A 23964-nucleotide genomic window follows, 5' to 3' on the forward strand; every position below is an offset into this window, starting at 1 on the left:
ATAATGTTACAGTCTTCATCGTTCTTTATTAAAGATATAAAAATATAAAGTATAAAAGTAACAACACTAACCACTAATCATGCAATAAACAATAACCGAGAAAAAAGGAATTTTACTTCCTCATACGTCAGTGCATATTTCCGCCTATATCTTGTGCTATCAGGTCCGAAAAGGAAATGTTAGTTATCAATAATTTGGCTCATGATGTACATTAATATCATTCTGTTGAACCAATTCATATAATGTTTCCCTTTTCCCCTTTTCTTCAATCATGTCAATGATTTCTGTCTGTTCTGCTCTCACTTTTGTTGATAATTTTTAACAGTTGAAAAAAAATCACCTAAAATCTATATATAAATACTGCGTGTTATTGAAATGCACATAACATAGGCCTCATTGTCTGCCTCTTCAACTAATAAACCACCAACACATTTCTACTTATGAGCATAATCAACTTTCTACACAGCCTCGTGATTCATTAATCTGAAAAGATCAAATGACTTGAATAATAACTTGTGTTGGAATATCTTGAAAATCGTATCAATTGAACAAGTAAATGGGGAGGAAATATGATTAGGTTTATATAGTAAGTGAACAGATTTGATTGCATACCATAAAAACAGTGAGAATCCACTCACATATAGTAAACAATTTAACAATCAAATGAATTACTACTTCAGTTTTATAAAGGTAAAAGGCATCGTCAGAAATAAATCAAAGTGCAATTTTTACTAAGATAAAAATTGTTGTTTATACATAAATCTCATAAATCATAATTAAGGTTAAACAACTTTTGGTACACACAAGGTATTTTCCAATAAGCTTTTAATTTATTATACATCTTTTTTCACATTAAAATAAACTTTGATGTGCATCAAGGTACTATTTAAAAGGTTGCTTATTGCAATTTTATATAAAGACGAGAAAATGTTGTTTGAAAACTACAAACAAACCTTATTGATGCATGTGTACACAATGTGTACAAATTCTATTCATAGTTGTATAGTTTGATTTTCACTCGGCAATAAAACTCAGCAATAAAATTCAAATTTACATTAACAACAAAAAACTATACTATACTATAACTACACGACAGCTGAATGGAATAGTATCTTGGAACAGTATCAATGTGGAAGAGATGTCTGCACCAGATGGCGCTCTTTCCACTATTTTTATAGGAATCTCTCCATTTACAATGAACCATCAATTTCCTTGTGTGTAAACGAATCCATGTCTATATTGCTGATATTACAACATGATAATTATGGACCTTGTTTGATGCAAATCCCAAATCATTGAGTCCCTCATCCTCTCAAGCACACTCACACATCCTCCTTCACACACGCACATCCACACACACTCACTCGCCACATGTCCTCCCACACACTTCTATCCCCCACATTCTCATATCGCAAAAATCCCTGATATGCCTTAAAAGCACGTCTAGATATAAAGCATTAAACCGTCAGTTGTTTTTTTGTATTGTAGATAAATTTGTAGCAACTGAGTGCAAAAAAGGGTCCTGTGTATATTTACTAAAGATATGTGTTAAAAGATGCCAAGCATATTACATTTACATGCTTATCATAAAAAAACGAACCATTATGGTTTACAGCGCCATATCTGAACGAGGCATAACACAGTTTAAAACGCACTTTAACATGACCTCATTAGCACCGTACATCTTATGAATTTTAAAATGTCATAAACTGTTGTACTTCTAAAAACAGTAATCAGCACCATTGAAGCCCTATAGTCAAAAAACTATATCAAGATTGTACATGATAGCCACTTTGTAGAGTGTGTTCACAATACACATTTCTTTATAGTAAATGCTCTAAATGATTCATTAAATGTCCTTGTTACCCTTATGTCCTTATTGTAAGTGCGTTTTAAACTGTGTTATGCCTCGTTCAGATATGGCGTTGACCACTTTATTATGAAAAACACAAATTTGTAGATAACTTGACTGAGTAATGCACCACTCTTCATTTTCTGATGATAGAATGAGAGTGAAAATAGCCCAATCTTTAAGGAACATGATATACGAATTGAGTTTATACTACACTTCATCCCCCAAAGAAGTTAAAGCTAAAGAGAACAGTGTTCTACCATCCTCCATTGTCCCATCTGAGTATAGTGACTCTAAACCAGAGTCAGGCGATGACGGTTGTTCTATTTTAGAGGGTGTTTGGACGTCCATAGGGGAATGTATATCCGCAACTTTACTGATGCTATCCATTTGTTTGTAAGGCATGGAATTGGCATAAACCTGACTCTCCTGCATAAGTCTTCCATTGGCCATCATGTTGTTATGGTGAATAGTTGCTGGTACCATGGAGGGACTGGTGAATCCGCAGGTGGGGTAGTCAGAGTAGATGGTAATTCCATTCGACGGAGTGAAGTGATTGATGTACTGGGTTCCATTCAGAGAATCACAGTCACCTGCAAGAAAATATATGACACCAAAGTTGTCTTTTGAAGGAAATCATTGAAAATTATCATGAGGCCGATATCAATAAATGTTGTAAGTGTTTTGCAACACAAATCATTATATTGCAGATTCAGTTCAACAAAGCACGCACTCAATATCATGATCAATAACAAAGTAATTGTCATAAACTCTAAACACAATAGCTCAAACAACAATATTGATTTCATTTCTTAAGCTTCAGTCTAAAAAATATATACCTTGGTTCTTATTCTTAACTATGAAGGAGACTAAATTGTTGTAATGAAACCTTGTGATATTTATTTATTTATTCAGTTTTATTTAAAAACAGGGTAGTCTTTTCAGTGCCAAAGGCCGGCTTTACAAAAGAGCCCTGTACATACAAAGATTTATTTAAAAAATGGAATACATTGTAGAAAACAAAGACATTTATAAACAACATACCATAAGAGATTGAAAGGCTAAAAACACAGACATATAATGAATTGGGACTTGTTATTGGGACATATACTATTATCATTACTAATTTAAAAATTGTTAATTTCATGATTATGATTATCATCACCATTATTATCATTATTATCAAAATAGTATTTATACTATGATTTCCCTATGTTATGAAAGCAATTGGTCTTACTATATGGAATGTTGTTCTGATGAGACATGGCTGACTCTGTAGGAAAACTTCCAACCTCAGTCTCCTTGAACATGCTGGGGACACCAGGGCTCCACTTGCAGGTACGGGAGACAAAAAACAAGATCAGGACCACGACTAGGACTCCTCCCAGAGCTCCAGAGACTGCTGCCAATGGAAGACTGGGTTCCGATTTGACATTCGGCGGTCTGAGGGAGCTAGTATGTGAAGAGGGTGTAGGTTGGTAAGGAGGGGTCGTCGATGTGGTAGGATGGGTTGATGTGGTAGGATGGGTCATAGCTGCAACAAAAATATGAATTATCAGACAACAAAAATTAACACATTGCTATTGAAACCAGGTGGATTCCGCCCTGAAGCCTAAGGAAATGAGAGAATTCAGAAATTAATTGGCGGAGATCTTCAAAAATTATTGAAGGGAAAGACCAGTTCTGGTCATGCAATTGCATTGTGAAAGAAACGTTGTGGAATCGATCAGAAAAGGTTGATCATCTAGCATATAAATCTGGTGTGTACTGCAAGGTTTTGGAATCATCAAAATTATAAGAAATTTGGCCCAGTCTTGGTAAAGTTGCAAGCACTGTTCACAAAAAGATGTATATGGGACTACGCGACACGTGCACGATATCTATCTGGTCCGGATTTTGATAGGGGGACGTTTCCAAAATTGGTCTATACCTTTAATGGGATAAGGGCATTACATGCCTCAGGAGTAATCCTTGGAAGTTCTCTGGACTCTCAGTGTACACTACATTTGCTAGTACATGTAGGCTGTTCAGTTCATTTTGCATCAAAACGGGGGTGTGATATCTGGATTTAAGGTAGTAAAAGAGCATTTTGAAGAGAAATGGAATTCAGAACTCACCTGTAACATTGATGTTTTTGTTGGAGTTAATCATCGGACATTGTTCACACAGTGCTTCATTAATCCATACCTGAGGAATGATTTTTTTTTTTTAATTACAAAAAGGGGTTCAGTTGTTTTTGATATTAATAAACTATGAAAATAAGCAAATGAATAAACAAAATATTTTCAATTTCAATTTATAAAGTCTAATCACAAGCCTGCAACCTTCAGTAATCAAGAACTTATGATCTTAAATATATTTCTTAAAGGGAAAAAAGAGAAAATAGAAAAATATTCAGTAAAGTCATTAACATCATGGACATATAATAAGAAATCTAAAATTTCACAAATTTATGAAAGTTTAGTTGAGTAAATCAATGCTTCTGAATTGATTAACAGATCCATAGTTTTCATGCGACTTGAAGGATGACTATTTAATCGATACATTTTCTGAAGCATGTTTGAAATTACCAACACTATTAGCTCACTTGATTATTATGTTTTATAATCTTACTTTCAAAACTTACATATGCTCTATAAGTTCCCTCTTGTACGTTGTCGAAAAGCACAGGAGGATGATCAGTTTCCTGAACAAATAATTACAGAAAGGTTATGAAAAAAACCTATCATGAAGGCAAAAGATTAAATCTAGCATAAATGAGAGATTTACCAAATTTCTTTTAAAGCACATGAGAAGATAACAGGAATGAAAGAGGAACACAACCAAACAAGTACATGCAAACATTTCATAACTTCTACTGATACCAAGGACTAAATAGATAGGTTTTAAAAACTTTCATGAATTAATCCATGGAGGAAGCCTGTCGTGAGTAAATATGGAGATTGAAGATTGTTCCTTACTTTAGGGTCAAGAAAAAGTCGTGAATTAAACTTTAGTTATATCCTAAAAATGAGCTAGCATTTACTCACCGTATTGAAGGTTATTAAATGCTGCCCATTGTTGTTACCTCCCACTTCCTCATTACCTCCCACTTTCTCAAGCCAGACTTCATAGACCGTATATTTATTGCTAGGCCAAAAATTCACCACCACGGAACCATTTTTAATTTGAGTAGCGTCTGGCCGCCATTTCGGGATCCAATCGACGGGTGATTCTACATAGCAAACAAGTTTATTTTTATCATGACATTAGTGTTCTATTAACCTATAAAAGAATCATAGGTAAGGTTTTCAGGGTTACACAGTATAAGTCCTTCAAAGGAATATGAGACATGAAAAGGGATGGGCTTTGCTAATTAAGAGCTCTTAGTAAGAGCTCTTAGCAACACCCATCAGCCTTATTCAGGGCTTTTATTCCTTTGAAATAATTACATTGTATAACCCTGTAAACTTTACCTGCAGTTTCTCTACCATAAAAAGTATTGCAGATATTTCACTCATAACAAATAACACAAAACAGGACAGTGTTACCGTTAAGTGATGTTTTTTGGATTATCTTTAGATTTAAAAAGTATCACACATAATCCATGTACTTTTAGCACGAGTAAAATCACAGGAAATTTGGGATTCATCTATGTTACAGTACATTGTGCTATTTACAAATATAAACAAGCTAATTGAAAAATAGAAAGAATGGCAACATTTGCGGAATTCATACCCATTGTTCTCATCTAAATTGGCATTTTGTAGTCTTTTTTTAACATTCACATGGGTTCAATCAACACACATTTTGATTTGCCCTACAGAGTGAAGAGTGAAATGAAAATTGTGGCCAATTTGAAGAGGCGAAGGTGATCCATTTGGATGTGTTGGGAAATCCTGAACCTCTCTGGATTTGCTCCTTCATGCATATGAAATAGATTGTCTAAAGATCATAACTGAGAGCTAACATTAAAAAACATAAAATTGGGCAAAGGTGTCACATGTATTAAAGTAATAAACTTACCAACGTTGCATACAGTTAAATTTGATTCCTGTCCACACTCTGCACAAAAAATATAATAAAACAGAAGGTAAATATCTACAACAGGAGAGTAGCTTCACTGCCCCTTGAGGAAACATTCGAGGCACTGTTTGCTCATGTAGATGAATATGAAAATAATGAAAATGATACCGAAAACAACAAAATCTGCCAGGCAGTGTAAAATTGATTCTTCTTCAAATGAGTTCTTTTGGATTCGATATATTATGTACATTTCCTCAGGATAACAATATATATTCCCTAACAAAATTGGAGTTTCTATAACTTTTTACAGTTCTTTGAGATTTTTCTTACAGTCAATTTTCATCACTACTTCCATTATATTTTTTCACTGCCACTTACTTGGAAGTTTTGTAAGAAATCTTCCTTCATTTGAATTATCATCATTGTTTGGTAGGCTGCGGATAATGGTGACGTAATCCATGTCAGGTTGTGCAAAATCTCCATTCTGGCAAGTCACTGAGAAATCGGACTGAATTATGAAAATAAACAACAACCAATTGCCTATTTAAGGTCACAAAAAGATATTTAATTTTGAATGCTTGCATATAGTCAAAATATCAGCTTTTTAATAATATTTCTGTAAAGATAGAAATGCAAGTTTACAATACTTTTGTAAAAAATGTAAAAACAACTTGCAGATAAACTACTCGAAGCATCTGTACAAACAAACGCACACAAGGAGCCCAAGTCCTAACTAAGTTATGTGCATTTGGCTTTATATTATTTTTAATTTCTTCATACTCGTGTTAATGTTAATCTATATAATACATTTATTTTTGTTGTTGTAAGGAGGGATTAGTTGATTTTAAACATACATGTACAAGCAGGATAAAATTAACATATTAGGTGACCGATAGTACCCTTGAAACCTAATTAAATTGTGGGTTGTTTGAACATGTTTCATTTGAAAGACTTCAACAGATTTCAAAGTCTAGCTTTCAATTTCCATTAGATAATAAAATCATATGGATTGTTCTTCAAATATGTTTTTTTAGATGTGCTAACTGCTACCTGGTAATATGATACATGCAAAGTCTAATGTGTATTAAATCACAATTCACAAATATCTTTTAAAGGCTTAAAACAATATGCAATAGAAAATAAATGAAACAATGTGACATACCTGAGCATCATTAACCGTCAATGTTCTGTTGAATGAAATTGTGACACAGAAGTATTGCGCTGCACAAATACTTCGGTGACACATGACCTTAACTTCATATCCAGTCAAAAGGCTGATGCGATCTGGATAAATAACAACCATGAGTTTCCTGATTAGTATACATCCATTTTATTCAAACAACGTTGGTACATGTATGTGAATTCCATTAGTACTACAATCATAATGATATACTCTATTTCATGGAAAAGTTCATGGGAAAAAACAGCTTTAGTTGCCATATTTTACATAACGAGGGGTACTTCCCTCTGTCGTGTCTTTTTTGATGGATTTTTTTGGTTTTACATAATTCAAATAACATTCAAATGGGCTGAAATTTTGTATTGCTGTATAAGTGCATACTACACTACATAATTAATGGGCTTTATTTAGTTGGGTCGAGGGGGCACAACATCCTAAAATTTGTTGACAAGGAAAACTAATTCCATCACCTCAAATTTGGACTTAGGTATTAAAACTAAGCCACTTAGGTTTCAAGGGGGGGGGGGGTAAGTGCTGGTTATCCCCCTTAAATCTGCAAGTGGACAGTATGGTGGCCCTGAAGGGACATCGCGAATAGACTAAATCGTGAAAAATATGCGATAAAATTCACGATATCGTCAATTTTATCGCATATTTTTCACGAAGAAATTCACGAAATTGACGATATCGTGAACTTTATCGTGAACTTTTCACGATGAAATTGACGATATCGTGAATTTTATCGTGAAAAGTTCACGATATAAAGTTCACGATATCGTCAATTTTATCGTGTACTCTATCGTGTACTCTATCGTGTACTCTCCTGACGGGCGCTTCGTAAACAAAACCAGCCCTAGCTGGGGGAGACAGAGAGAAGGAAAAAAGGGAAAGGGAAAGAGAAGATAAAAGGAAAGAAATAATAATAATAAGAAAAGAGGGAAACGGGGGGGGGGGCGAAGGGCTCTTGCCTCCTCCTCACTCCCCCCCCCCCCCTCCCCGCCAAAAAATAAATCAGAGAGAGAGAGAGAGAAGGGAAAGGGAAAGGGAAAGAGAAGATAAAAGGAAAGAAAGAAGAGGAAGAAGAAGAAAAGAGGGAAACGGGGGAAGGGCGAAGTACTCTTGCCCCCCCCCCCCCGCCAAAAAATAAATCAGAGAGAGAGAGAGAGAGAAGGGAAAGGGAAAGGGAAAGAGAAGATAAAAGGAAAGAAAGAAGAGGAAGAAGAAGAAAAGAGGGAAACGGGGGCAAAGGACTTTTGCCTCGTCCCCCCGCCCCCCGCCAAAAAATAAATAAGAGAGAGAGAGAGAAGGAAAGGGAAAGAGAAGAAAGAAAGAGAAAAACGAAAAAGAGGGAGAATAGGAAAGAAAGGAAAAGAAAGAAAAGAAAGGAGGCAAGAGCCCTTCGCCCCTGTTTCCCTCTTTTCTTATTCTTTTTCCTCTTCTTTCTTTCCTTTTATATTTTCTTTCCCTCTCCCTTCTCTTTCCCTTTATGGCGGGAGGGGGGAGGGGGAGGTAAGAGCCTTTCGCCCTTCCCCCGTTTCCCTCTTTCCGTCTTCTTCACCTTCTTTCCTTTTATATTTTCTTTCCCTTTCCCTTTCCCTTCTCTCTATCTCTCTCTCTCTCTCCTATTTATTTGTTGGCGCGGGAGGGGGGGGGGAGGAGGCAAGAGCCCCTCTTTTCTTCTTATTCTTCTTCCTTTCCTTTTTTATTCTCTTTCCCTTTCCCTTCTCTCTCTCTCTCTCTTATTTATTTTTTGGGCGGGGGGATGCAAGAGCCCTTCGCCCCCGTTTCCCTCTTTTCTTCTTCTTCTTCCTCTTCTTTCTTTCCTTTTATCTTCTCTTTCCCTTTCCCTTTCCCTTCTCTCTCTATCTCTCATTTATTTTTTTGGCGGGGGGTGGGGAGGGAGGAGGCAAGAGCCCTTCGCCCTTCCCCCGTTTCCCTCTTTCCTTCTTATTCCTCTTCTTTCTTTCCTTTTATATTTTCTTTCCCTTTTCCTTCTCTCTCTTATTTATTTTTGGCGGGGGGGGGGAGGAGGCAAGAGCCCTTCGCCCTTCCCCTGTTTCCCTCTTATTCCTCTTCTTTCTTTCCCTTTCCCTTCTCTCTCTCTCTCTCTTATTTATTTTTTTGGCGGGGGGGGGGGGGGGAGGTAAGAGCCTTTCGCCCTTCCCCCGTTTCCCTCTTTCCTTCTTCCTCTTCTTTCTTTCCTTTTATATTTTCTTTCCCTTTCCCTTTCCCTTCTCTCTCTCCTTATTTATTTTTTGGCGGGGGGGGGGGGGGAGTGAGGAGGAGGCAAGAGCCCTTCGCCCCCCCCCCCCCGTTTCCCTCTTTTCTTCTTATTATTCTTTCTTTCCTTTTATCTTCTCTTTCCCTTTCCCTTTTTTCCTTCTCTCTGTCTCCCCCAGCTAGGGCTGGTTTTGTTTACGAAGCGCCCGTCAGGAGAGTACACGATAGAGTACACGATAAAATTGACGATATCGTGAACTTTATATCGTGAACTTTTCACGATAAAATTCACGATATCGTCAATTTCATCGTGAAAAGTTCACGATATCGTCAATTTCGTGAATTTCTTCGTGAAAAATATGCGATAAAATTGACGATATCGTGAATTTTATCGCATATTTTTCACGATTTAGTCTATTCGCGATGTCCCTTCAGGGCCACCATAGGACAGTGATCTGTAGCATTTACCTGTCGAAGCCTTCCAGCGAGGGGCCAGATCAAGGTATATATTCCCATCTGTTGCTATGTAGGAGGAGGAGTAGGAGTCTAAGCCAACCTGGAGGGGAGGACCAGGTGCCTGATTGATAGGTACAGTGACATCGGTTTCACAACTTCCTAATCAAAGTAATAACATATATTTATATATTTCATCAATTAACAGAGCTGTAGCTACAGGGAGGCGAATGCCCAAATCAAATAATGGAGAACAAAATTAGAAAAGAGAGAAACGAAATTGATAAGAAGAATGTATCTGGATCTCCTCTACCCCCTGACCATTAGCCCCATATTTAATTTTCACCAATAAGGTCAGTGTCCCCCCCCCCCTAAAAAAAAAAAAAAAAAAAAAAAAAAAAGTTGTTCCAGCGCCCTCTCAATGGCGAGACTTACTCTATGCCCCCATCGATTCTCATTTTCTTATCCAAAGAAAACAAAACAAAAGAAAACAAGACCAAAAAAACAACAAAGATAAATGGTCATTTGATAATATTTAGGTTAAGTTTTTAAAATAGCTTTCCCCATATTTGTTTTCTTTAGATAATTGGTATCAAATCTGCATAGGTTTTTTTTATTTTGTGACAACTTGAACTCTAAGCTTGTAATTACATTTTATTCCTTGTACTTTATCTAATTTAAGTTGCTACCAGCATTAAAAAACAGCTTAACTGGATTTATTATCTCTCCTCAATATAATATTGATCCTAGGGATTTCCCCTTCGAAAGCAAAGTACAAATGCATCAAAACCCTCAGAAAATTATGCGCACTATTTTTCATTAAAAAGCAGCAATTGCTATTTTCACAAGCCTGAAATATCATTAAATGAGTGCAAAAACAAATAACTATTTTTTTCTGAAAGTAAAAGTGTCCAAGTTGTAAAATAATAAGATTCTGTTAAACACAAGGATATCCTATTCAAATTATAGACTATGAATAAAAAAGTTAGTGTGAAAGAAAAAAATTATTGTGATAAGAATAACAGATATAAAAGAGGGAGGGGGAGACAGAAAAGAGAGAGAGAGAGAGCTGGTAGATGAATTGGTGGCAGCGGCAAAGCATACACAATGCGTGCGAAGAAATAATTTAAGACACACAGCAAAAATTCTAACCTCTAAATACACAAAACAAAAGGATCCTTTCTGCCACCATTTTTCAAAAAGATCTATTGACAAACTCTGTCAAATGATTGGTATTACTTCTAAACATAAAGTTTTTTTAAAAAATCATTAAGCCAACAATCAAACAGGTAACTATATATCAAGCACTGTACAGATTAAGCACAATGGGAGCATTTTAATCAAGTACTAAGCTGATCCAAGATTGTGGCATGCCAGCAAGTATTTTGCTCTAGGCAATGGCAAATGTGGCAAAACATACAAAGATTAATCTAAAAGTTTCAAGTTCTCATCCAAGTTTTCATTTTCTTAAATTTATTGTGAATCCTTCCTAATTCTTCTCCAGTTCAGTTTTGTTGAAAATAGATAAGATATCATGTATATATACTTTTGAAGTTAATATTTAGATTGACTTACTTGTAGTACTTATTACACATGGTGGTAAAGGTATACCTGAAGCTCCAGTTGCATCCTGTAAGAGAGGAAATGTAATGATTAAATTACACATCAGGAAACTTATTCTTCATTCAGGTTTAATAATTTGGAACATGTTCTGTAGAAAACTAAAATCTTACTACTTTAATATAATCATCTGATATGAGTCAGAAGGGCATGAGCTCATATAATTTTCAGGTTTATAAAGCACCTCTAACCTCTCGGGAGAATTGGGGTCACTTTCAGATTGATTGGTTACAGAAAATGTCCTAAATATCTTCTTCAAGTGCCTTCCCAGGGCCTGAAGTTACCAGCTATTCGATTGAAACCACTTCAATCTGTAGCAACACCCCCTTTACACAAACATCAATTAAGCTAATACCAGGTATAGAGCATAAGAGCAACATCCATGAACCTCAAGCAACCCATCAATGGCTGACCTAATCTTTAAACATTAACAATCGCAAAGCCTTTATAAAAATCAACCTAAAGCAACTTAGCTTTATAAATCACCTAATATTGAAATCTGTCAAATTACAATCACATACATATTTTATGAATATCTTTGACAATTAAAACAAAATTATGCACTGGACTTCTGTTAGTGTTTGGCCCTGTTTCGAGACCAAGTACCCTAAATATCAATTCACAACTTTTTTTTTCAAATACATGTAACCTGAATCATGGATAGATCCGGGGGGGGGGGTCATGGGGTCGCGACCCATTTTTGTGCTAGATAGTTTTTGTGTGTAAATAAACACTCAATAATTCTTATGAGCACTTTTTTCTTTGCTTGCTGGTCAGTCTTCTCGGTTATCGTACCCCCTCCTCCCCTCCTCCCCCCCCCCCCCACCCTAAAAGTTTCAGATCAGCCCCTGCTGATTGTAAGAAGAAATCTGATATTTCTTTAGATCTCTTGATGATTATCCAGGAGCTCCTTGTTGTCATTTTGCCGGCTACCCGTAAAAAGTCTACACAAATTGTTTCCCAATACAATAAAAAGATATCACATACGATTAAGTCTTAATAATGTACAAGGTTATCACAATTTTAACAGTTTGCCAAGTCTAGAGAGAAAACCGAAAGTTTAATAAACCTTGATATGAGTGTTGTACGACTTGATCCCTAGCTTCCTTCCTCATAGTCGTCATCATGATTCGGTTAGAAAGGTTTTATTTGAAACAAAATCTTTTCAAAGGGCACTTCCTCATATGGATAAATGTACTGCCGTTTACGATACATTGCATATACAGCCTTCCGACAGGCAGCCGTTGATTTGCTTAAAGTTGAGCTAATCAAGACTATAATGCTGTTTGTACATTAATGGTACAAAAATTGTTTTCCCATTACAATAAAAAGACTTCACATATGATTCAGTTTCATGTACAGCGATATCATACATTTAACAGTTTGCCAAGTCTAGAGAGAAAAGCCAATGTTGAATAATTCTTGAAATGAGTGTTGAACGACTATTCCTAGCTTCCTTCCTCATATTCGTCATCATGGTTGGAAAGGTCTTATTTGAAACAAAATCTTTTCAAAGAGCTCTTCCTCATGTGGATAAACTTTACTTTTTGTTTAAAGAACCTATGATATTTCCTGGCTATTGCTGCAAATAGTAAACTTTATAAATGTGTCTGCTTCACTGATAGATGCTCCTTCTTTGAACCAACTTTCTCACTGTTAGTAATCATTGCACCACTACTCATGCCAATGTAAAACAAAATACTTTATTCTTACGGTTAAGACCTTTTTAAGATTTACATGCCAATTGAAATGTAGTAGACTGCTAGAAGTAAGTCTTACATTTCATTGTTTATCCAAAAAAAAGACCTCTTTGTAAGTTCAGAGCTTAAGTGCTCATTGCTCCCATATTATATAGGCCTACATGTATATATTCATCATTGGCATTCATGTGATCTATATCATGAGACATTTCAGATCAATCTTTCAGGTTCGCTTACTGGTATAGTTTTTGTGTAATATAACTTCACTGAACATTGACCGTTGATATTATTATCTTGAAACCTGACGATATGATTTCCTTCGTGATGCACATTGTTTCATGTTTTGAACTTCACGCCCCACTTGATTCTATCCCTGAAGTTCGAATATCATCCAGCACTTTGCCTTGCTTCTATAGGCAAACAAAGGGTTCCCCCTTTCAAGATAATGTTTACAAGTGAGCCTGGGTAAAGATTAATGCAACTGTGACAGTCCCTATCTTTTCAATACCAAGAGAAAATGGTGATGGGATCTGGCCCCTAATTTTCTTTTGCTTGTCATAGTTTTTGTTTGTTTTGTATTGGACCCCCATCGATCATCAGAAGAGGGTGTCAATTGAAGTCAACATCCTTCCCTCCCCCCCCCTAAAAAAAAAAAAAAAAAAAAATCCTAGCACTGCTATAGTGAATACTGAGGAGAAAGTTATTAATCACATAGTCAATAAGATGTGACATACACCCTCGCACTTCAGTGAATTCCCTAAGAACCAGACTAGAGAGTACAAACCGAAAGATCTCTGTAACATGAATGTTGAAGATCTCTCTGTAAATTGACACAGCAACATTTTGACCTTTAACATGCTGACCCACAATCTTCTGAGTTCATCTGCCTGGGGGATACATACTGGTATGAGCTTAACAATATTAAAATGGTTTGTGAACTATGTGACAACATAATGGGATAGACTGACCAGTCATAAACATACTGCCTCTGGCACCATCTTTGGTGGCAGATCAAGGCATAAATCTTACTTCAGTTGTCTGCAAACAAGAAAGTTTGAGTTCACAGTTTCATTTTTACCCATTTCTTTACTGAGAGAAGCTCCACAAAACAAAAACAGAAAGAAGTAGCTGGATCAAGGAGAATATGTGCTTCATGGTATTCAAATTAATCTGAATGAGTATAAACTAAAGGATCATCATTTCATCCAAAGAGCATTTTGGGTTCTGACAATTTTTGTTACTGTAATTTTATATAACAAAATGACAACAGCAACAAAATAAATAGGCCTCATAATGATGATAACTTTAAGGGGATAGCCTACGGCAAGTGCAATAAAATATGGATATTATGTAGAAGGGGCTTAACATTGTCTTTATTATCACTGGAAAGAAACATATATTATCAAACTAGGAATAATTGAGGATTCAGAAAAAGGAACATTTAGAGTGAATTGGGTATAAAAGAAGTGGTAGATCTCAATCTATCAATTGTTATTTCAACATTCAAAAATGTTTATCTTATTCTTTGCCCATTTGATGAATCTTTAAGTAATATAATTCTGTGATTTTTTTTACATCAACCCTAACGAATGCTGTAAGAGAGCGTGATTAGGGCCTACCTTATTTAGACTATTTCTAAAATCAAGTTGTGGCACAGGGGTATGACCTTCGTAAACATTATCTTTCTCTTTCACTTTCACTTTCATCAACAGTGTATTTGAAACTGTTCCATAAAAATTACACCTTACCCTTCAAAACGATTCTGGAATGAGGAGAGAAATCTAGATCTAGTTCAATCATATCTCATTTCATTGATAGAACAACTTAATTAGGGTTAATACTAATAAAACGTGACTATTTCAATATTCAAATTAATCTTGACCTAAAACATCATCAAAAAAGCTTTTGAAGTCAACCCATGCCGGTCACTTATATTACATTAAAAATAAAATAAAACTAATATACACACACTTTCTTATGTTCTCTTCACTTTTCTGTATAATGTAAAATGTAGGCCAGTATTCGATCAAGAGTTGGCCATTGCATAATAGTATTAATACAATTGCTCTAAAGGCCCGGTCACACAGCCTTTCGCGTCTGTATCGCGGGTAAAATTTCGCGATTTTTTTTTGCCCGCGGTTGCCCGTGGTGGAAAATGTGCAAAATTGGCTTACCCGCGGTTTACCCGTGGTATGCCCGCGGAACAGACGCCGGCGACTGTTCCGCGTCCTTATCGCGGGTGAAGCGCGGCGGTACCGCGGCCTACCACGGGTATAATAAAGCAGCCGAACCGGGCTGTAGAAATCATAACCGCTCCGTGCTTACACGCGGTACACACGCTAATGCACGTGATAACAACGCCGCGGTACAGACGCGAAACAAACGTGCTATGACCGTGCTCCACCCGCGATTACCCGCTAAAATTTCGCGTCCTACCGCGTGTAACCACGTCTTAACCGCGGCCGTAGCACGTCCTAGCACGTTCGTTCCGCGTCTGTACCGCGTCTTTACCGCGTGTGTACCACGTGTACCACGTGTACCGCCCGCGATTACCCGCGGTCTAAATTTTTGGGCAGCCCAAAACTTTTTCGCGCGGCCAACCGCGTGTGAATTTCTTACCGCGTGTAACGACGGGTAAAGTACGGCTGTATCGCGTCTTTAATTTATCGCGACCTCAAAGCGTCCAACAGCGTCTGCTTCACGGGCAGAAATTTTTGGCCGTGATTCGGCCGCGATACGCCCGTGGAGGGCTGTGTGACCGGGCCTTAATATAACCAGCCACTTGGCACTTCGGTTGGACAAGAGAGTTGTATAATATTATCCACTCAGATTATTTCACAATATAGTACATTATAATATCCCTATACCATAAAAACTATCAAATGTGGTCTATCAACTTATCAGCAGATTTTCGGACGATATATGTCACGACTTGGAAGCTAACATATCAAAGTATAGTTTTTCGCACCATAACATTCTATGCTTGCATTGTTTAGTTTATGCATTCGGATAAAGAGAAGTAGTCTACTATAGAACTCTAAACAAAATATGTAGAGAATGTAAGCTTACCGCTTGTTGACAGGGGCTAGTGCATGTCAGTACTCCAGAGCTTGGTTCAGATTTAAGCAAAATAACATTTAATATAATTCCTATCAGAGTAGGGAGAGATAGTGGAATTCCAAACATCTTTGCCTGCCAATACGGTTTTCGCCCAAGAGTATTACACTTACAGTAGCACCTCCACTGCGCTGGTATCTCGTATTTGTCCCCTAAAAGTTCAACACGGTACTATTTCCCACTACCTGTGTGCGTAAAAAATGTTACAGCCGTATAGCAGGAGCACGCACATGAGTTGTGGTCGATGGGCGGAAAAATAAAAACGCAATCATATGACCTTTTCCAAGTATGAAATATATACCCGGACTTGTAGACTTGTAGTAGGCTATATATAGAAGAAGCGTATATCATACCTCATACCTTGGAAGTAGGCATAAAGTTATACAAAACCTATTTGGCTCTCGGTGTCCGCTATAGTGTGTTACTCTTGAATTTGGCGTTGCGCAGTTACGGAATACGGATGAACATGGACAGTTGAATAGTTCATCAGGATTAAACTTGTACTTCTTCAGTGACCAGTACTTATCAAGATTTGATTTTAAAGAATTGAGTGATGGACTTTCTGCTACATATGATGGGAGACCATTCCATTCGTTTACTACTCTCTGTGAAAAAGCGCTCTGCCTCAATTTAGATTTTACGTTTCTTTTCTAGTTTGAACTGGTGACCTCTTGTTACTGCGACAGTGGTACGATGAAAGAAATTAGTTGCCTGGAGGTCGATTCCATGCATTACCTAATACCCCATTCACAGTGGTTTTGAAATTTGTAGCGGCGTTGTAGCGGAGCGGCGACACCGCCATAACACCGCTACAAATGCATTCACAGTAGAAAAGTTATCCCGCTGCAGCAGCGGGATAAATATCATGTACCCATTCACGCTGCAGCGGGTGATTTTTATTACCTCCGTAACAAACACGTGTATGCATGGCTCATGACCCGCGAGTGACCCCGATATGACCGGAAATACTTGCTTGAAATTGCGCGGTAAACATGTCAAGTTGCTTTTTGTATCCTCGATCATATTACTTTTTAAAAAACTAGCATTTTTATTGCTTCCAGTCAGAATATTTTAATTTTTTGAAGTGTGAAATATTTTTATTTGGATAATTATAATACCTACATAATAATAAAATCAATTTGAATCCACTGGTTACTTTATTTCTATTTCACTTTACGTTCCCCATTGCTGTAGAAAAGAGGTCAGTGATAGGTAAGTAAACAAATCACACGTGTTTGTCGCGGTGTTATAGCGGAGAGCCTTCACACTGAGTAAACACCGCGACAGCAGCGGGACTGTCCCGCTGCTGTAGCTAGGCGTCCCTAGCGATAGTTTGTGTCGGCGTTATCGCTAGGCGGTGTTATCCCGCGATAGTTTATAACGGGTCCGAGCCTTCACACTGAAGACAACACCGCGACAGCAGCGGGACAGTCCCGCTGCTGTCGCGGTGTTTGAGGCCACTGTGAATGGGGTATTATAGACCTGTAGCATGTCGCTTCTATGACGTCTATATGATAATCAGGCACGTAGTCAGAAATTGATGTTTGGGGGGCACCTACATGTAATCGATCGAGGTCAAAAAGGGGTCTAAAAAAGTTCAACCGATCTCGGATTTTTTTTTTTGGGGGGGGGGCACGTGCCCCCCCCCCCCCATGCCCCCCCCCCCCCCGGGGCTACGTGCCTGATGATAATGGAGGCAAATTTAGTTGCTCTAGCCGTGACTTGTACTGAATACTTCTGAGAGGTCGAAAGGGTTTAGTTGCACGACGTTGAACTTATTCCACTTAGAGAAAATGTTTCTTCTTATGAGGGTGGGAGCAGTATTCTAGTGCTGGTCTCATAATCTGTGTGAGTCCCTTTTGTCCATAGTTGAAAAAGTACGCTTGATGATTCCTGCCGGGATTCCTGATTTCAGAGAGACAGTAAGAATCTACATCTTATCTCTGGGCCGTCATCATCAACATCTTCTAAAGCGTCTCTCTGTTCATCTACAACATCATAAAGGAGGAGAAAAGGAAGGGAGAGGAGGTGATGAGGCTGTGATGAGAAGGAGGAGGGGTGGAAGAAGAGGAGGAGAAGGGGGAAGAGGAGGAAGAAGAGGAGAGGAGGAAGAGGAGGAGGAAGAAGAGGAGGAGGAGGAAAGGGAGGAAGAAAAAGAGGAAAAAGAAGAGAAGGAGAAAGAGGAGGAAGAGGCGGAGGATGCGGAGGAGAAAGAGGAAGAAGAAGAAGAGGAGGAGGAGGAAGGGGAGGAGGAGGAGGAGGAAAGGGAGGAGAAGGAAGAGGAGTAGGAGATGAGGAGGAGGAAGCGGAGGAAGAGGAGGAAGAGGAGGAGGAAGAGGAAGAGGAAGAGAAGGGAGAGGAGAAGGAAGAGAATGAGGAGGAGGAAGAGGAGGAGGAGGAAAAGGAGAAAGAGGAGGAGAGGAGGAGGAGGAGGAGGAAAGGAGGAAGAAAAAGAGGAGGAGAAGAGGAGGAGGAAGACGTGGAGGAGGAAGAGGAAGAAGAGGAAGAGGAGGAAGAGGAGGAAGAGAGGAGGAGGAGGAGAGGAGGAGGAAGAGAGGAGGAGGCGGACGAAGAGGAGGAAGAGGATCGACGAGGAGGAGTTTATATGGAAAAGATGGGCGTCGACGAGCATTGAGCAGTCGCTGGATACACGTATGTAAGTAATATTATTCCTCCTCCTCCTCCTCCTCTTCCTCCTCCTCTTCCTCCTCCTCTTCCTCTCCCTTTTCATCCCCTTTCTCCTCCTCTTCGTCCACCTCCTTCTCTCCTCCTCCTCCTCCTCTCCTCCTCCTCCTCTCCTCTTCCTCTCCTCCTCCTCTCCTCCTCCTCTCCTCCTCCTCTCCTCCTCCTCTCCTCCTCCTCTCCTCCTTCTCTCCTCCTCCTCCTCCTCTTCCTTTTCCTCCTCTTCCTATTCCTCCTCTTTCTCTTCCTCCTCCACGTCTTTCTCTTCCTCTTCTTCCTCCTCCTCCTCTCCTCCTCCTCTTCTTTTTCTTTCTCCTTTCCTCCTCCTCCTCTTCCCCCTCCTCCTCCTCTTTCTTATCCTCCTTTTCCTCCTCTTCCTCCTCCTCTCCTCCTCCTCCTTTCCTACTCCTCTTCCTCTTCTTCCTCTTCCTCTTCCTCCTCCTCCCCTTCCTCCTCCTCCTCTTCCTCCTCCTCCCCTTCCTCCTCTTCTACCCCTTCCTCCTCTTCATCTTCCTCCTTTTCCTCCTCCTCTTCCTCCTCCTCCCTTTCCTCCTCCTCCTCTTCCTCCTCTTCTTCCTCCTCCTCTTCATTCTCCATCTCCACCTTCATGGTGTCGTAGATGAACAGAGTAATGCTTGAGCAGATGTTGATGATGACGGCCCAGAAATAACATGTTGAATCTGACCGTCTCTCAGGGCAACCTGAATCTAATAATTGAATTCATGACTATCTGTAATATGAAATATGAAAAAAATACCTTTTAAATCTTCATTGGCTCGATGATTCTAATACTTACAAACGTGTATCCAGGGACTGCTCCATGCTCGTCGACGCCCATCTTTTACATATAAACTGCTCCTCGTCGATCCTCTTCCTCCTTTTCCTCCTCCTCTTCTCCCTCTTCCTCTTCCTCTTCCTCTTCCTCCTCCTCGTCTTCCTCCTCGTCTTCCTCCTCCTCCTCCTCCCCTTCCTCCTCCTCCTCTTCCTCCTCCTCCTCTTCCTCCTCCTCTTCCTCTTCCTACTACTCCTCTCCTCCTCCCCCTCCTCCTCCTCCCCCTCCTCCTCCTCCCCTTCCTCCTCCTCCTCCTCTTCCTCCTTCTCCCCTTTTCTCCTCGTCCTCTCATCCTACTCTTCTTTTTCTTCCTCCTTTCCTCCTCCTCCACCTCTTCCTTTTCCTCTTCCTCCTCTTCCTCCTCCTCCTACCCTCCCTCCACCTCCCCTTCCTCCTCCTCCCCTACCTCCTCCTCCTCCTCTTCCTCCTCTTCCTTCTCTTTCTCCACCTTCATGGTGTCGAAGATGAACAGAGAAACGCTTGAGCAGATGTTGATGATGACGGCCCAGAGATAACATGTAGATTCTGACCGTCTCTCAGGGCAACCTGAATCTAAAAATGAATTCATTGACTATCTGAAATATGATAAAAATAACTTTTAAATCTTCATTGTCTCGATGATTCTATTACTTACGTACGTGTATCCAGCAACTGCTCCATGCTCGTCGACGCCCATCTTTTTCATATAAATTCCTCCTTGTCGATCCTCTTCCTCCTTTTGCTCCTCCTCATCTCCCTCTTCCTCTTCCTCTTCCTCCTCCTCCTCCTCCTCTTTCCTTCCTTCTCCCACTGCTCTTTCTCCTCCTCCCCTTCCTCCTCCTCGTCCTCCTCTTCCTACGCTTCATTTTCTCCTCCTCTTCTACCTCCTCTTCGTCATCCTCCTCCTCTTCCTCCTCCTCTTCCTTCTCCTCCTCTTCTTCCTCCCCCTCCTCTTCATTCTTCATCTCCACCTTCATGGTGTCGTAGATGAACAGAGAAACGCTTGAGCAGATGTTGATGATGACGGCCCAGAAATAACATGTTGAATCAGACCGTCTCTCAGGGCAACCTGAATCTAATAATTGAATTCATGACTATCTGAAATATGAAATTTGAAAAAATATCTTTTATTTCTTCATTGGCTCGATGATTCTAATACTTACAAACATGTATCCAGGGACTGCTCAATGCTCGTCGACGCCCATCTTTTGCATATAAATTCCTCCTCGTCGAATCTCTTCCTCTTCCTCTTCCTCCTCCTCGTCTTCCTCTTCCTCCTCCTTCTCCCCTTCCTCCTCCTCCTCTTCCTCCTCCTCCTCTTCCTCCTCCTCCTCCTCTTCCTCTTCGTCCTCCTCCTCTTCTTTTTCTTCTTCCCTTTCCTCCTCCTCCTCTTCCTTTTCCTCATTCTCCTCTTCTTCCACCTCCTCTTACTCCTACTCCTCTCCTCCTACCCCTCCTCCTCCTCCCCTTCCTCCTCCTCCTCCTCCTCCTCGTCTTCCTCCTCCTCCTCTTCCTCCTTCTCCCCTCCTCTTCCTCCTCCTCTCATCCTACTCTTCTTTTTCTTCCCCCTTTCCTCCTCCTCCTCTTCCTTTTCCTCTTCCTCCTCTTCCTCCTCCTCCTCCCCTTCCTCCTCCTCACCTTCCTCCTCCTCCCCTACCTCCTTCTCCTCCTCTTCCTCCTCTTCCTTCTCTTTCTCCACCTTCATGGTGTCATAGATGAACAGAGAAACGCTTGAGCAGATGTTGATGATGACGGCCCAGAGATAACATGTAGATTCTGACCGTCTCTCAGGGCAACCTGAATCTAAAAATTGAATTCATTGACTATCTGAAATATGAAATATGAAAAAATACCTTTTAAATCTTCATTGGCTCGATGATTCTAATACTTACAAACGTGTATCCAGGGACTGCTCAATGCTCGTCGAAGCCCATCTTTTTCATATAAATTCCTCCTCGTCGAATCTCTTCCTGCTTTTCCTCCTCTTCTCCCTCTTCCTCTTCCTCCACCTCCTCCTCCTCCTCTTCCTCCTCCTCCTCCTCTTCCTGCTCTTCCCCGTCCTCCACCTCCCCCTTCCTCCCCTTCCTCCTCCTCGTCCTTCTCTTCCTACTCTTCCTCTCCCTCCTCCTCTTCCACCTCCTCTTCGTCATCCTCCTCCTCCTCTACCTCCTCCTCTTCTTCCTCCTCCTCCCCTTCCTCCACCTCCTCCTCCTCCTCTTCCTCCTCCTCCTCCTCCTCCTCCCCTTCCTCCTCCTCCTCCTCCCCTTCCTCCTCTTCATCCTCCTCTTTGGACTCTTCGTCTTCCTCCTCTTCTTCCTCCTCCTCTTCCTCCTCCTCCTCCACCTCCTCCTCCTCTTCTTCCTCCTCCTCTCCTCCTCATCTTCAGTCTCTTCCTCCCCTTCCTCCTCCTCCCCTTCCTCCTCCTCCTCCTCCTCCTCCCCTTCCTTCTCCTCCTCCTTTTCCTCCTCTTCAATCTCTTTCTCCACCTTCATGGTGTCATAGATGAAACAGAGAAACGCTTGAGCAGATGTTGATGATGACGGCCCAGAGATAACATGTATATTCTGACCGTCTCTCAGGGCAACCTGAATCTAAAAATTGAATTCATTGACTATCTGAAATATGAAAAAAATGTCTTTTAAATTTTCATTTGCTCGCTGATTCTATTACTTACATACGTGTATCCAGGAACTGCTCCATGCTCGTCGATGCCCATCTTTTCTATATAAATTCCTCCTCGTCGATCCTCTTCCTCCTTTTCCTCCTCTTCTTCTCCTTCTTCCTCATAGGGCAACCTGAATCTAATAATTGAATTCATTGACTATCTGAAATATGAAATATGAAAAAATACCTTTTAAATCTTCATTGGCTCGATGATTCTAATACTTTACAAACGTGTATCCAGGGACTGCTCCATGCTCGTCGACGCCCATCTTCTCCATATAAATTCCTCCTCGTCGAATCTCTTCCTCCTTTTCCTCCTCCTCTTCTCCCTCTTCCTCTTCCTCCACCTCCTCCTCCTCCTCTTCCTCCTCCTTCTCCTCTTCCTGCTCCTCCACGTCCTCCACCTCCCTCTTCCTCCTCCCCTTCCTCCTCCTCGTCCTCCTCTTCCTACTCTTCCTCTTCCTCCTCCTCTTCCACCTTCTCTTCGTCATCCTCATCCTCCTCTACCTCCTCCTCTTCTTCCTCCTCCTCCCCTTCCTCCTCCTCCCCTTCCTCCACCTCCTCCTCCTCCTCTTCCTCCTCCTTCCCCTCCCCTTCCTACTCTTCGTCTTCCTCCTCCTCTTGCACCTCCTCTTCGTCATCTTCCTCCCCTTCCTCCTCCTCCTCCACCTCCTCCTCCTCTTCTTCCTTCTCCTCTCCTCCTCATCTTCAGTCTCTTCCTCCTCTTCCTCCTCTTCCTTCTTCTCCCCTACCTTCTCCTCTTCCTCTTCCTCCTCTTCCTGCTCCTCCCCGTCCTCCACCTCCCCCTTCCTCCTCCCCTTCCTCCTCCTCCTCCTCGTCCTCCTCTTCTTCCTCCTCCTCTCCTCCTCATCTTCAGTCTCTTCCTCCTCTTCCTCCTCCTCCTCCTCCTCCTCCCCTTCCTCCTCCTCCTCCTCCCCTTCATCCTCCTCCTCCTCTTCCTCCTCTTCAATCTCTTTCTCCACCTTCATGGTGTCATAGATGAACAGAGAAACGCTTGAGCAGATGTTGATGATGACGGCCCAGAGATAAGATGTTGATTCTGACCGTCTCTCAGGCCAACTTGAATCTAAAAATTGAATTCATTGACTATCTGAAATATGAAATATGAAAAAGTACCTTTTACATCTTTATTGGCTCGATGATTCTAATACTTACAAACGTGTATCCAGGGACTGCTCCATGCTCGTCGACGCCCATCTTTTGCATATAAATTCCTCCTCGTTTAATCTCTTCCTCCTTTTCCTCCTCCTCTTCTCCCTCTTCCTCTTCCTCCACCTCCTCCTCCTCCTCTTCCTCCCCCTCCTCCTCTTCCTCCTCCTTCTCCTCTTCCTGCTCCTCCCCGTCCTCCACTTCCCCCTTCCTCCTCCCCTTCCTCCTCCTCGTCCTCCTTCTACTCTTCCTCTTCCTCCTCCTCTTCCACCTTCTCTTCGTCATCCTCCTCCTCCTCTACCTTCTCCTCTTCTTCCTCCTCCTCCCCTTCCTCCACCTCCTCCTCCTCTTCCTTCTTCTTCCCCTCCCCCTCCTCCTCCTCCTCTCCTTCCTCCTCCTCGTCCTCCTCTTCCTACTCTTCGTCTTCCTCCTCCTCTTCCACCTCCTCTTCGTTATCCTCCTCCTCTTCCTCCTCCTCCTCCACCTCCTC

At 40.7% G+C, this 23964-nt stretch overlaps 1 protein-coding gene across 1 annotated transcript; it reads right to left on the minus strand.

Annotated features, from left to right (window-relative positions):
* Positions 1-6: 6 nt before the first annotated feature.
* On the minus strand, positions 7-16858 carry LOC100892589. The gene is made up of 11 exons (XM_030982912.1): positions 16100-16858; positions 11286-11340; positions 9726-9872; positions 7020-7141; positions 6236-6365; positions 5858-5896; positions 4882-5066; positions 4479-4538; positions 3970-4039; positions 3090-3386; positions 7-2445 (listed from the first exon to the last, which is right to left on the minus strand). Exons 1-11 carry the CDS (start codon positions 16214-16216, stop codon positions 2063-2065), a joined length of 1605 nt encoding a protein of 534 aa, XP_030838772.1. The 5' UTR covers positions 16217-16858; the 3' UTR covers positions 7-2062.
* Between the last annotated feature and the right edge of the window lie 7106 nt (positions 16859-23964).

Source organism: Strongylocentrotus purpuratus, unplaced genomic scaffold, assembly GCF_000002235.5.
Source record: "Strongylocentrotus purpuratus isolate Spur 01 unplaced genomic scaffold, Spur_5.0 spur5_contig_827, whole genome shotgun sequence".
NCBI lineage: Eukaryota > Metazoa > Echinodermata > Echinoidea > Camarodonta > Strongylocentrotidae > Strongylocentrotus > Strongylocentrotus purpuratus.